At 42.4% G+C, this 14012-nt stretch overlaps 1 protein-coding gene across 14 annotated transcripts in view; it reads left to right on the forward strand.

The window, feature by feature from the left end:
- nid2a (nidogen 2a (osteonidogen)) overlaps nt 1-14012 on the forward strand; it is a 42545-nt gene that overhangs the window by 24661 nt on the left and 3872 nt on the right. The window contains exons 16-38 of one of the 14 annotated variants that reach the window (XM_049569891.1): nt 711-839; nt 2515-2640; nt 2953-3089; nt 3182-3287; nt 3424-3557; nt 3679-3784; nt 4664-4797; nt 4905-5010; nt 5224-5357; nt 5475-5580; nt 6170-6303; nt 6407-6512; nt 6738-6871; nt 6953-7058; nt 7669-7802; nt 7915-8020; nt 8489-8622; nt 8714-8819; nt 10313-10442; nt 10527-10627; nt 10727-10899; nt 11989-12118; nt 12217-12388. In XM_049569891.1, the coding sequence (XP_049425848.1) occupies nt 711-839; nt 2515-2640; nt 2953-3089; nt 3182-3287; nt 3424-3557; nt 3679-3784; nt 4664-4797; nt 4905-5010; nt 5224-5357; nt 5475-5580; nt 6170-6303; nt 6407-6512; nt 6738-6871; nt 6953-7058; nt 7669-7802; nt 7915-8020; nt 8489-8622; nt 8714-8819; nt 10313-10442; nt 10527-10627; nt 10727-10899; nt 11989-12118; nt 12217-12388 (2884 nt within the window). Of the gene's footprint in view, nt 1-710; nt 840-2514; nt 2641-2952; nt 3090-3181; nt 3288-3423; nt 3558-3678; nt 3785-4663; nt 4798-4904; nt 5011-5223; nt 5358-5474; nt 5581-6169; nt 6304-6406; nt 6513-6737; nt 6872-6952; nt 7059-7668; nt 7803-7914; nt 8021-8488; nt 8623-8713; nt 8820-8997; nt 10287-10312; nt 10443-10526; nt 10628-10726; nt 10900-11988; nt 12119-12216; nt 12389-14012 lie in introns of those variants that run through there. The other 13 variants (XM_049569893.1, XM_049569894.1, XM_049569892.1 and 10 more) reach the window with 13 other exon arrangements.

Consider the following 14012-nt stretch of genomic DNA (forward strand, 5'->3'; position numbering starts at 1 on the left):
CGTACAGCGTGCTGTTGAAGAACACTGACAATGCTTTATGGTGCTTCCCTCCAGTTTGCCTTGTCTAATGGTGTCTCCCTCCCTCACACATGTACACATACAAACACATGCAGACAGTTACAAGACAGTTCAAGGCTGCGTGTCTGTGTTTCATCAACATCTCTCCATCTAGTGCAGAGGGGTCAAGTACAGGCTGAATGGAAGGAATAATCTGCTTCTCTTCTCTTCTCTTCTCTTCTCTTCTCTTCTCTTCTCTTCTCTTCTCTTCTCTTCTCTTCTCTTTTCTTCTCTTCTCTTCTCTTCTCTTCTCTGTTCTCCTCTCCTCTCCTCTCCTTCTCCAGTTTAATTCTGTAGTTAACAGGGACTTCCATGGCTTTAAGGTGATGCATGTCCTGTCATTAGCCCAGCAGCAGGTCTTTCCCTCCTGCTGACAGCACTAGGAAAGCCCCAGGCTCGGTCTTAGTTCCCATGATTGGGCCTCAGTGTATCTCTCTGGTCACATATTCTGTGCAGTCCAGAATCCAGGTGTGGGGGCACATGTTATAGCCACACAAACAAGCAGGCGGGCGATGTATATGCACTAAAAGCACCAGTAATGAATCTTAATTACAGCGTTTGCACTCACATGTTGTTAGATTGGGATTCCTGGATTGCAGTCATATGAGTTTGGAGAAAAACTGTCTCACTTTCTCTCTTCTTCTCTCACACAGACATAGATGAGTGTGCTGAGGGCCTGAGTTCATGTGGTGCTCATGCTGAGTGCATGAATCTACCTGGTAGCCACCGCTGCCAGTGCCAGAGCGGCTATGAGTTTGGCTTTGACGGACGTACCTGTGTTGGTGAGTTGCAATGAAATGCACTGAAGGTCCAGTGTGTGGGATTCCGGGGGCATCTATGGGCACAAATCAGAATTCATAAGCAATAAAATACACCCTTTGCACTCATTGTTTTTGCCTCATGTTCTCATATGACCAGTAGCTTATAGTAACTAGCAAATGTTAGCTAACTTTAGATGCTTTGTTTTTGCTACTGTAACATTACATTCTAGTATCCACCATTTATCCACCCAGATGTTTAGATATTTCACTGGAAATATGAATTTGTTTGCCTGATAATGGTATGAACTGGGAAGTCAGGGGATCAACAGTGTTATGACAATATATCCTAAGGGGAACATGAATGTCTGTACCAAATTTCATGGCAATCAATTTAAATCTGAGATATTTCACCTAAAAAATGTCAACCTAATAGTGATGCCAGAGTAAAAATCAGGGGATCACAAATATTAATAGGATTCATTCTCTGGAGTCTGCACCAGATGTTGTGGTAATCCGTCCAAAAGTTATCATATTTCAGTCTGGAAGTAGTGAACCAACCAACTAACAGACTTGATTTTGCTTTCCCTGGGGCCCTGCAGCTAGTGTGGCTAAAAATTAACCTAGAAAATATGTATACTAGCCTGATACTTTGATGTAATCACAGGTGCCATAGTAATTCCCAGTAAGGCAATTGCTCAGTAATACTTTGAAGCACCCAGACTCCCACCCCACCTTTATGTGTTTTGTGTCTGTTAAAATTGTTTCAACACGTTTCAACACCTGTTAATTATTCTTTAAAGCTCAAAAACTATATCAACAGAGATATCGGCTGAAGCCATTAAACATAAAGGCTTGACTTTACAAACACGTCACTTAGAATCACGAACATCCAGCTGTTTTCTGCTGAATGAAGCAGTGTCAGCCTCAGTCTTCCTGCATACACTGTAATCATGATGTATGTGACGTTCTTCACGTGCAAATAAATATGAATCCTCTGTAAGCCTATACTTTATCACAATGGCAACCGTGTCATTCTCCCATCTTCATCATTGTCTGTTACAATTGTTGGTCACATAAGAGATTTTTTAGAGCATGTAGTACTGCATGTTCCGAAAGGAGCTGAATATTTGGAAGAGATCCACATATTTGTCCAAGTGCAGGCATAAAATTTCCTCCACAACAGTAACGCACAGCTGCAAAAGCTAGGAAATAGCGAGAGGGGAGGATGGGTGACAAATGTGAGAACAAGAGTGGGAATGAGAGGACTAATGTGAGAAGGAGAGGGTGAGATAAGACAGGAGAGGGGGTGAAAGTGAAAGACAAATGGAGCAATGACACAATGTGTGTTTTGCTTTGGAATGTGTGGAGGAGAGAGGTCCTGCCGGTGTGTGTCCTCCTTTCACCTGTCAGTGTGAACTTTTGATGAACTTCTTTCAAACCCTCCCTACCTCCCTTCTCGACAGATACTTTACATAACGCCGTAAAATGATCCAAAACTACAAACTAAGTTCTGATAAGATACACTGAAGTGAATTATTTTCTAGCCAGCAGCCCATTATATATATATCACTGTAAATTTGCGGAGTTAGTGGGATTTATATTTATTCCCAAATTCCAATTTGATGAGTGTGTGATTGATGATGTGTTCTACATTTGTGGTTGTTGATTTTTTTCTCGCTCTCTCTGTTTTTTTTAGATGTAGATGAATGCAGCACCTCTCCATGTCACATCGACGCCAGATGTATCAATGGACTGGGCTCCTTCCAGTGTCAGTGCCAGCCCGGCTTTTATGGTGATGGTTTCTTCTGCTCCCAACAGCAAGGTTAGTAAGAATGACACTGAAATTAAATTAATCACTTTTAGAATTGTTTTTTGTGGAAAAAAGTCAATTCTTTTTTGATTCCAGCTTCTTAAATGTGAATATTTATGTTAGCTCATTGAGTATCTTTGGGCTGTGGACAAAACAAGACATTTGAGGATCTATGCTTTGGGGTAACAGTATGCAATGTGGAAATAACTGACAGCTATGCTGTGTTGATAACAATACACATCCAAAATAAATGAACTACAAAGTTATGGGAGGAAAGAAAAACACAATAATAAAATGTATATATGTCGTAATATTTGTCGACAGGACAGACAGGTCGCCCAAAGAGCCAGTGTGAGCAGCACAGAGACAGCCTGCAGAGTGGAGCAGAACACGGTGGTCGACCGATTGTCGGAGCCTTCATCCCTCAGTGCGACTCTGATGGACGGTACCGACCCCTGCAGGTGGGTACAGGTGGCACTGACTGACTGTAACGTGTATGGCTGACTGATGACTTAAGTTAGGTGACATACTGATATGGAGTAATTAATTACAGTGTCACGGCTCCACTGGACACTGTTGGTGTGTGGATGAAAGGGGGCGGGAGAGAGCAGGAACCAGGACACCACCTGGTACAGCACCCACAGACTGTGACAAACCAGGTGAGATAAACACCCACTGATGAAAACACACAGTCATTGTTGTAAACTCTTTTCTTAGAAGCTGGGTCTTCAAGAGAATAACTAGATTAATTTATCAATTAATTTCCTTCTATTTTGTTCATGTTTATCTCCCCAGATGAACCAGAGCGTCCTAAAACACACTGTGAGCACCACAGAGACAGTGTACAGACCACCAGTCCAGAGGGATATCCTTTACTTGGAGCATATGTACCTCAGTGTGACTCTAATGGACAGTACATACCTTTGCAGGTTTGTCACAGACTAACAGTTTGAAAGGACTTTTTATCACCTTCAACTGAAAGACTTAATTAAATACTATTAAAATACAGTGTGAAGTTACTGATGTTAATGCTGATATTATTGACTGCAGTGTCATGGCTCCACTGGACATTGTTGGTGTGTGGACAATAATGGACAGGAGAGAGCTGGATCAAGGACACCACCTGGTACAACACCCACAGACTGTAGCAAACCAGGTGAGGAACATTCCTCAAGATCCATCCCAATATATAAATGTTCTCTGAGTGGGTTCTTTGCAAAACAACTTGGTCTGATTAATCTACAAAATCACTTAGTTTTTCCACTTCTGTAAAGTTAGGGAAATTGTGAGAGACAGAAAAATGATCAAAATCGAAGCAGCAGAGACATCCTGACTTCAGTCGCTAGTATAGATCAAGCTCCAAAAACACAGGGACCTACATTTCCCCTAATGCAACTGGGTGGCATCTTTAAGTACTCCCTCCCTGCCTGGTAAACACCCATGTCCTTTAAACTCCACACCTCCAGTTTGTAATGTAGAATATCTGGTAGAAATGTGTAACACAGCTGTACAGTTGTCGGACCTTGTCTGGAGCTGGCCAATGCTATGCTGTGATTTGCTAGTCTGTGTTAGATGATGGGACTTCATAAAGGGTCAATTGAAATCCAGTGAGGCAAAAAATAATGTGGACTCACCGCACTAAGAATGTACTTTTCACACATTAGTTTCTGATCTAAATTTTTATCCAGTGTTGTATATCTGTCCAAATCACAAAAAATGTGCACACATGCAGACGACACCATCCTGGTGAAACTTCACTTTAAAAGAGACATCACTTTGCACTTTTTAAATGCTAAAAATTTAACAAACAAATTGTCTTGAAGCTTATGTTGAATAGGAAATGATGGGGTCAAAAGATGTATGAGATGTATATGCTAATGTATGTACAAGTGTTAATGCTAATGAGCTTACCAGCATGACAGAGACATCACATAATCCATTTTCTGGGAGACAGCATTCGTACCTTTTACACATTTGTTCAACAGCAGATTCTTGTAATTTTCATTATTATTTAAGTCCCTCTTTCTTGTTATAGATGAACCAGAGCGTCCTAAAACTCACTGTGAGCACCACAGAGACAGTGTACAGACCACCAGTCCAGAGGGATATCCTATACTTGGAGCCTATGTACCTCAGTGTGATGATGATGGACAGTACAGATCGTTACAAGTTAGTGTTTGCAATTTGTCTATTCCATGAAAGAGTCAGTAACGTTACTGTAATTTTGAAGCTGAAAATACATCAATTCATTTTGGTTACTGCTATTGTTATTTCAGTGTCACGGCTCCACTGGACACTGTTGGTGTGTGGATGAAAGAGGACAGGAGAGAGCAGGAACGAGGACACCATCTGGTACACAACCTAAAGACTGTGACAAACCAGGTGAGATCTCTTAGAAGAGCTTGCAGGCTGGTAGCCTGTGCACACTGCATGTAGACTAATGGCTGCTGTTTTGCCCGTGCAAACCAAATTTAGCAAATTAAATCTAATTTTGAGGAAACTCCCAGCACAGTTATTTTTTCCACCTTCACAAAGTCATTTGTGTTATCTGTTAAAGATTTCTTGTGTAAACAGTTGTTATGTTTTGCTCCCCAGATGAACCGGAGCGTCCTAAAACTCACTGTGAGCACCACAGGGACAGTGTACAAACCACCAGTTCAGAGGGATATCCTTTAGTTGGAGCCTATGTGCCTCAGTGTGATGCAGAAGGACAGTACACACCACTGCAGGTCAGCATCTAATAAGTGATCGGCTAATTGATAGGCAGATAAACTGATACTGTGTTTGAATTTTTTTCTTGATATATAAATCTGACTGCATGTGTTAAATCAAGTATATATTTTCAGTGTCATGGCTCCACTGGACATTGCTGGTGTGTAGACAGTAGGGGACAGGAAAGAGCAGGAACCAGGACATCACCTGGTGCACCACCAACAGACTGTGATAAACCAGGTAAGAAAGAACCACAGACAGATCTCTCCCTCTATTCAGCTTCCCATGAGTCTTTCAAACTGTTTTGTTATCTGCAGTAACAGTACCAGCGTCAGCAGGTGTACTATGTCATGGCTCTCCAGGGCTTTGTAGCTAAACATTGACCTGTGAACCCCGTAATTCCTCAACTCTATGACAAGTCGAACTGACAGCACGTTTACGTGAGTGTATGTCTAACCTTGTAAGTGGTGCACCGTTGAGGTTATTGGGTCACAGCCTTGGAATGCCTGGAAAAACAGGTGATATCACTGCAAGAAAGTGTGTGTGGTGGGAAGTTAAACGTACATGACGTCTAAGTAAAACAGTTACATGAAGCAAAAAAATACTTTCAACTTGCAACCGTATCTTGTCATTTTTTCTTTTATAAACCCAAAGTTGACACAGGTATATATCAGCAGTGAAAAACTACAAGAACAAATTGTTGTCTTGTGTTACTTGGTGAATTTGAATGCTTACCAATCCATTTTGAAATGATAGGAAGGTTTTCCTATTATGCATGCTGTAAAAAAATATGCATATGATCCTGTTATTGTCGTCTTCATCTCCCCAGATGAACCAGAGCGTCCTAAAACTCACTGTGAGCACCACAGAGACAGTGTACAGACCACCAGTCCAGAAGGATATCCTATAGTTGGAGCCTATGTCCCTCAGTGTGATGATGATGGACATTACACACCACTGCAGGTAAACATCTGGTGACACATCAGTAGTTATATTTATGAATTTCATGCGGCTTTGGGTAATATGAAGAAATGTAACCATCATTTTAATATCAATTTTGCTCCAGTGTCACGGCTCCACTGGACATTGTTGGTGTGTAGACAGGAGGGGACAGGAGAGAGCAGGAACCAGGACATCCCCTGGTACACGACCCAAAGACTGTGACAAACCAGGTAAGGGAATGGTCTATTCTCTCTGTGTCATTTATGCTACAACATAACATACACTGAAGAATGATTTCAGGGAGAAGTATTTGCATACTGGAATTAAGGCTCCCTTGTGAAATATGTTTTAATGGTTACATGTCAGCTACTAGCTTTGAGGAGTATCAGTCTTAAGGTTTGTACTCAGGTGTGCGTTGTTATTTACTATTATAATATTAAATCTGAAATCCTCAGATGTACCAGAGCGTCCCAAAACCTTCTGTGAGCAGCACAGAGACAGTGTTCAGACAACCAGTCCAGAGGGATATCCTATACCAGGAGTGTTTGTCCCTCAATGTGATTCAAATGGACAATACACCACTCAACAGGTACAATCTGGTTTTAATGTATAGAGACATGCTGCCTCTGTCTGTACCCTGTCATATGATTACTATTATTGTGTATTTCAGTGTCATGGTTCCACTGGACATTGTTGGTGTGTGGATATTAGAGGACAGGAGAGAGCAGGAACCAGGACTCCGCCTGGTGAACCAACTGTAGACTGTGACAAACCAGGTGAGACTGCTGTTTCATAGACATGTTTAAGTATCAGGTCTCAGCTTAATGTGAAGCTGGAATGAAGGGGATGATGATAATCTATGGCAGGTAAAGTCAAACACTGTGCTGCTTTCAAAATGAGCTTTAGGGACTAATGAGAATACTTTAGGAGCCCACTCTAAAGGGATTCTCAGTAGTCCATGCAGGATATGAGTAGATCTTGCAGTAGCAGAAAGATTTTGGGTTGCCGCAACAGAGCTGAAGTATCTAGTGTGGAGAGGAATAGTAGTGGGTTCAGTACTGAACCATGTGGTACCCCGGTGCAGAAGACTGGTAAAAACAGACATTCTATGCACAGCTCTCAGTAAATGCAGCCAGGCAGCCAGGACACAGTCAGACTTCAACCTCTTAAAATTTTTTAAAAGTGGAAAGCTTGTAAAAGGTAAAAGAGGTCAGGGACTGAGGAAAGAGAGAGTCCATTAGCAAAAGCAAAAATGAGGTCATATAATCTTAAACAATTATTTGTACTTTGAAGATATTACTAAAGTCTGTAAGAAAACATAGTGACTCACCTCTATTTGCTATTAACATGTGTTCCCTTATATATTTATCAATCTTTCTAATCCAGATGAACCAGAGCATCCTAAAACTCACTGTGAGCACCACAGAGACAGTGTACAGACCACCAGTCCAGAGGGATACCCTATACTTGGAGCCCATGTCCCTCAGTGTGATGAAAATGGACAGTACACACCACTGCAGGTAAACATCTTCTGACAGATTTCACTGCTTTACCTGTGGCTTTATATTAATTGGAGTACCATGAATAGAATTGTAGACATAACACCTAAATCATCTTCCTTTATTGCTCCAGTGTCACGGCTCCACTGGACATTGCTGGTGTGTGGACAGTACGGGACAGGAGAGACCAGGAACCAGGACATTACCTGGCACACAACGCAAAGACTGTGACAAACCAGGTGAGACTGCTAATTCTAGCTGCCCAAGTCTCATTTGGGTGACTTGTAGATTTAGCCAAACTCTTAGGGTGGAGATGTGCATCAGGTTGTAACATCTCAGCTAAGAAGCAAGAGGCCTGAGTAAAGGTGCAGGACGATAACACATCATTTCTTCATGAGTTGTAGGGGTTTCTGAACATAATTGAGGGGGGTTTCTAACAGTTTATATAGCATATGAAGAGAGCTTGAGCAAGCCTCTAAGCAGATTAAAATGTTGTATAGTACAGATCTACAGGAGATCCCTATATAACAAGGCTCACTGCAACCCAAAAGGCCAGTCTGTGAATCATTATTGACTCAGTAAAACTTAATAACTTACCAGGGCTGATGTGGATTTAGGAGCTATCACCCGGAGCTGCAACTTCACATTTGTTAGAAACAGTGTGGGTGTTACTTAATAACTTTTGTAAACTTGTAAATGTTTTCCAGATGAACCAGAGCGTCCTAAAACTCACTGTGAGCACCGCAGAGACAGAGCTCAGACTACCAGTCCAGAGGGATATCCTAGAGTTGGAGCGTATGTACCTCAGTGTGATGATGACGGACAATATCTGCCTCGACAGGTCTGCAAACAGACAGGTGTCTTTTGTGTTTCTTTTGTTTTCTCTTCATCTTCCTCTGGATAGTAATGGTTTTAATTGTTGTGTATTTCAGTGTCATGGTTCCACTGGACATTGTTGGTGTGTGGACAGTAACGGACAGGAGAGAACAGGAACCAGGACACCACCTGGTGCACCACGTGTAGACTGTGACAAACCAGGTGAGACTGTTATCACAGCTTGAGTTTCACAAATCTTGACGCAGCCAGGTATTTGGGCGTCCAAGTGAAATATAACTAAAGAATATGTTTATTTTCTTTTCTTTCCATCACTTGATTGTCTCTCTCTCTCTCTGTGTGACCCTGTGGTCCTCTCACTCACACTCTAATGTACACACAGAGGCCGTTCTATAAATTCAGTTCTTGCTATAAATTCCATTTATGACCATTCAAACATCTGAAGTGGTCATTTCGTGGTAAGATGAGCAGCCGGCGTTGCCAGGCAACCAAAACAAAACAAGACAGGCTGCCTGACCAGCTGAGTGACAAAACCGTGTTACACCCTCCCTACAGATGCTACACAGGCAAATACATGCTTGTAGATTTGTACGTTTGCTCAGCCTAAAACTTATCTGAACACATATCTTGGTTTCTGCTTTGCCCTCTATTCAGCTGCACTCAGTCACACCTGGAAGCTGCACAGCACAACCTCAGTGTTTTTTCTTTGGTCAGTGCACTGGAGCCGTATTCAAGGATTCTTCTGTAATAGTTCATGATGAGGGAGGCAAGGGCATTTCCTGCTCATTTAAAGTTTGTTATTCATATCCTCTGCTCCAGATCAGGAGCTGAGGTAAGGAGCATTATTTGTGTAGATGCAACCCCATAATTTGACAATTTTAGTTGGATTCTTGAATAACATTTGTACCAAATGTAGAAGTTTACGTGATGCAGGCATCAGACACTCATATTAAACTCTTTTTATATGCCCACATAAGTAATACAACTCATTGCCAACCCAGAGGATTGAAATATCGTTGATAGAATGGACTATCCACATGCTGTCGATTTCTGGGAAGGACGACCACTAAATTTAGTTGGTCATGTGGTTAAACAGCAAATAGAAGTAAAACCAAGTGATTCATAAGACTGGACTGCAGCATGCTAACCGCCACGACGATAAATCCTGCTGGAAAAACTTACCAAGACATCAGCCTGATTGTTTAGTTAGTCGTCTTCTCCCTTAACCTCTGTGATCTCTCACAATAGAGCTTTTCTCTTCTCACCCTGCTTTCAAATATTATCCTCATCTCCTTCTCAGTCCAGCAACTGCAGTCTCACCTTATGAATGTACAGCGAGCGAGAGAGAGGCCTGTATAAACATCAGTGGAAGCCTAAAGTGGTTTCAGGTTTAGTTTTAAAGCTCTCCCATAAAGTGAGTTATTAAAGAGCTTTTACAAGGTAAACAATATTGACAAAAGCAAGATGTGTATATGTGTGTGTGCCTCTTTAAACACTGGGCCTCCCCACACCATTAATCAAACACTCTGCCTATCACTGTGATATAAACTCCAGCTAGATAGCACCCGAAGAATATAATTAAAGAAGGATAAATTACAACAGAATGGGATCTGAATTGTGATGTTAAACCACGTGGCATTATATTTAACTTTAAACACGGTAACAGTGTTAAGTCTTTTGATTGGTGTGCTCCTCAGTCCCTGTGGCTCCGACCCAGCGCCCTGAGAGTGTGTGTGAGCGATGGAGGACCAGTTTGATTGAGCATTATGGTGGAAAGCCCGACTCACAACAGTACGTGCCTCAGTGCGAGCCGGATGGACAATTCAGGTACACACACACACACGCACACACAAACAGTAGTTGAAATTGTTTTTAATGACAAATTACTTGAGAAAGTGAATTGTCCCTTAGTCCAGTCCAGTGTTACGGAGAGACCACTTACTGCTGGTGTGTGGACCAGGATGGGCGGGAGGTCCCTGGCACCCGATCACATGATGTCGTCAAACCTGCATGTGAGCATCTTTACATCTTATCTTTGTCTGTTCCAGTGTTAATGCCACCAATCATGGCTGACACTTTCTTTTTTTTTGTCACATCAAATCTTGTCCCAGGTCTTCCCTCAGTGGCCCCGCCCACCATGCGCCCTTTGCCACGCCCAGATGTGACCCCTCCAACACACACTGACATCACACTGCTGTATGCTCAGGGACAGAAAATAGGAGCGTTGCCTCTCAACGGGACCAGACTAGATGCAAGCCGGTCTAAAACACTACTCACCCTACATGTAAGAGATGAATGGATAGATACACACTTACATGCATACTGGTTCTTCAGTTATTTAGAAAGATGTTTTAAGTCGACAAAAACATAAAGATGTTTGAGGTTATACTATGCACGATTGTCAGTTGCTGTTTGTGAACACGCTCGCCAGCGAAAGTGAAAGTAAAAGCCAAGCCCAGATTCACTCTCATTTGGTGTTTGGCCTCACTATATTTGTCTTTTTTCAGCCCTGTGTCTCTTGGGTGTCTGCTGCTTATGGTCTGGCACCTGGTCACTACCTTTTTATGAGTGCTGTGGGAGTACACACCCATCAGAAAATAAGAAAAAATGCATCGAGGGCAGTGTTTCTGCAGATAAATACACAGCCACACACTGAGAGTGTTGTATAGGAAAATCCTGCATAGTATAGCTTTAAAGGATGAAAAAGGTTACAAAATTAACTCGATAATATCTCCTATTTGAAAGCCAGTTATCTCCACAATAGCATAAAAGAACAGTGATGGACCGCATGTGTTTTAACAGGTGCTCCGACTCCATTGTTTCACCTTTTAACTTCCTGTCTACACCAGAAATGGGAATGGGTCATGTTATGTGGGAGGACATATCCTGCTTGTGACCTTACAGATGCATTTCAACAAATATCTGACTTGTTTTACATTTTAATACAGTGCAAAAGATATACTACGCTGGATTTTTTCTAAAAATAATGTTTGGACTCATACAGAAGTAATCCCTCTCAATCATCACTTGTGGTACACACTTAGTGTGTGGTGGTATATTCTTCTGCAGAGACTCTGCCTCTGCCTGTATTTTCTCATTTTCTTCTATTTTCTGTGTCCAGGATGTTTAGTGGTTTGTACCCGCACAGCGCTCAGGTGAGTTGGGGCTTTAAAAAAAAGGTAGCAAGCAGGTGCCAGATCGTAAGCAGCAGGCATCCAAGAGACACGGGGCTGAAAACAGAAGGTTAAGACACAAAACAGAGATAGAACAAACACAAACAGGAGCTAACCGCACAAGGTCAATAATGATGGGGCTGTAATTATGTTGACGTATGTTATAGTCTGTATGCTTATGTTCATATGTGTGTGTCCAGGGCTCAATAGTTGTCGGTATAGCCTACGACTGCAAAGAGAACCAAGTCTATTGGACAGATTTGTCTGCAAGAACAATCAACAGAGCGTCAATGGTGGCTGGTGCCGAGCCAGAGATTCTCATTAGCTCAAGTAAGAGCTCACATTTACACTCCTTAATTTCTGTAACAAATGTTGTGTGTTTCTAGATGATGTCAAAACATTCTCTGTGGTGTCCCTGCTCCATGTAGATCTAGTCAGTCCAGAGGGTTTGGCAGTGGATGTCAAACGCAGGTTGATGTTCTGGGTCGACTCGAACCCTGACATGATTGAAAGCGCCAACCTGGACGGCAGTAGGAGGAGGACGCTGTTTGACACAGACTTGGTCAACCCTCGAGCCATCATAGTGGTCTCTTCCACTGGGTAAAGCCCCTCTGCCTTTCCACCAGCTTCTGTCTTTGCCTCTCTGTCTGTTTTGTTGATTTCAACCTACACAACCTGCCACTTCTGAAGTCTTTGGACAGTTTAGTCTGGATTTGCAAACATGTACAAATCTCCTCCCTGAGCACGAACAAACAAGCACCCACACATTCCCTTCACGATCAAGTGTAACATCCTGGAGGAGCTCCGCTGAGGCAGAGTAAGATACAGCTTCCACTGTATACAGAGGGGTGTTCTATCAGGAGAGGGCACAGATGGTTTTCAGCCCATTACCACAACCATGACAAACATATTTAAGTCCTCAGACAGGCTATGAGTCAACAAGGCCTGTGTCTAATTCATTAGTACAGTGCAGATTATATTTAAAGCCATTTTGCAGAAAGGATTCCTGTTGAGTCTGGTTTCTAAACATGACCTCATCACTATGAGGCGGGCCATTGCAAGAAAATCGATGGGTTTTTGGTTTCAGGGTGGAGTCTCTCTCTTTAGTACGGCTTGTTTGATAATTCTGTCGTATAAGTGACTTTTACTGCTCTCACTGACAGTGTTGTACCGAACTGAGCCAAGAAAACTGGACTGGATTTACTGGTGCTATTAATCCTGGACAGTCCCACACGCACACACACACACACACACACACACACACACACACACACACACACAGGCAACGACAGCATGAGGCCGTCATCAGTCAGCTCTCCAGGAATAACATCTGCTTTTTATCAGTGCAACTAATCACAGAATCAACAGGTGTGTGTATGTGTGTGTGTGTGTGTTAATGTGCTCGATACAAATAATTAAACATAGCAGCAATAACCTAAATCATAAACCTCAAATGTGTGTTGCACATTATTGGTTTGACAATTTAAAGTTTATTTTTTGACTGAGGGCCGAGTACGTGTGTGTGTGTGTGTGTGTGTGTGTGTGTGTGTGTGTGTGTGTTCTGACAGAAAGCCAAGTCCTAAAGGTAATTACTGCTTCACACGGGTAGACTTATGATTGAGCATGTGCTCTGCGATTTCTGAGCCTGCACATGTTGCCCTCACACACACATACACACAGACATAACCACACACAGCGCCACAGACACGCCGAAATTACGTGCGCACACATTATGAAAGCATGCACACGTGTATCGGTGTCTCATACACCAACATCTGCTCACCCATACATTCATGAAATTGATTAAAGTACACACTCATAAACACACGGTGTGTGTGTGTGTGTGTGTGTGAGTTGATTGCTCATGTGGTGTGTATTACCTGTAGTTCCCAGTGGACTGCCCACATGTACACCATCATCTACAGACGAAATGCAGCGTGGCGTCATACACAGCCCACACACGCTCTGTCTAAAGCTCCGCTATCGTTGAAATGTTGCAAACAATGCTGAAATGTTGCAAACAATAAAATATGATCTGGTTCATCACAGAAACATATCCGTCAGAAATACAAGGAATAAGTTTGTTTCAAAGTGAGGAATGTGTCTATTTGCATCAGCCAGTGTGGTCCATATTTTCTGACTCACACAGATGAAACAAGAATGCGCAGGGAGAGCTGGGGTCAAAGGTCGCACGTTGCTCAGAGTAACCTGACCATGACCTCAT

Source organism: Epinephelus fuscoguttatus, linkage group LG24 (assembly GCF_011397635.1).
Source record: "Epinephelus fuscoguttatus linkage group LG24, E.fuscoguttatus.final_Chr_v1".
Classification (NCBI taxonomy): domain Eukaryota; kingdom Metazoa; phylum Chordata; class Actinopteri; order Perciformes; family Serranidae; genus Epinephelus; species Epinephelus fuscoguttatus.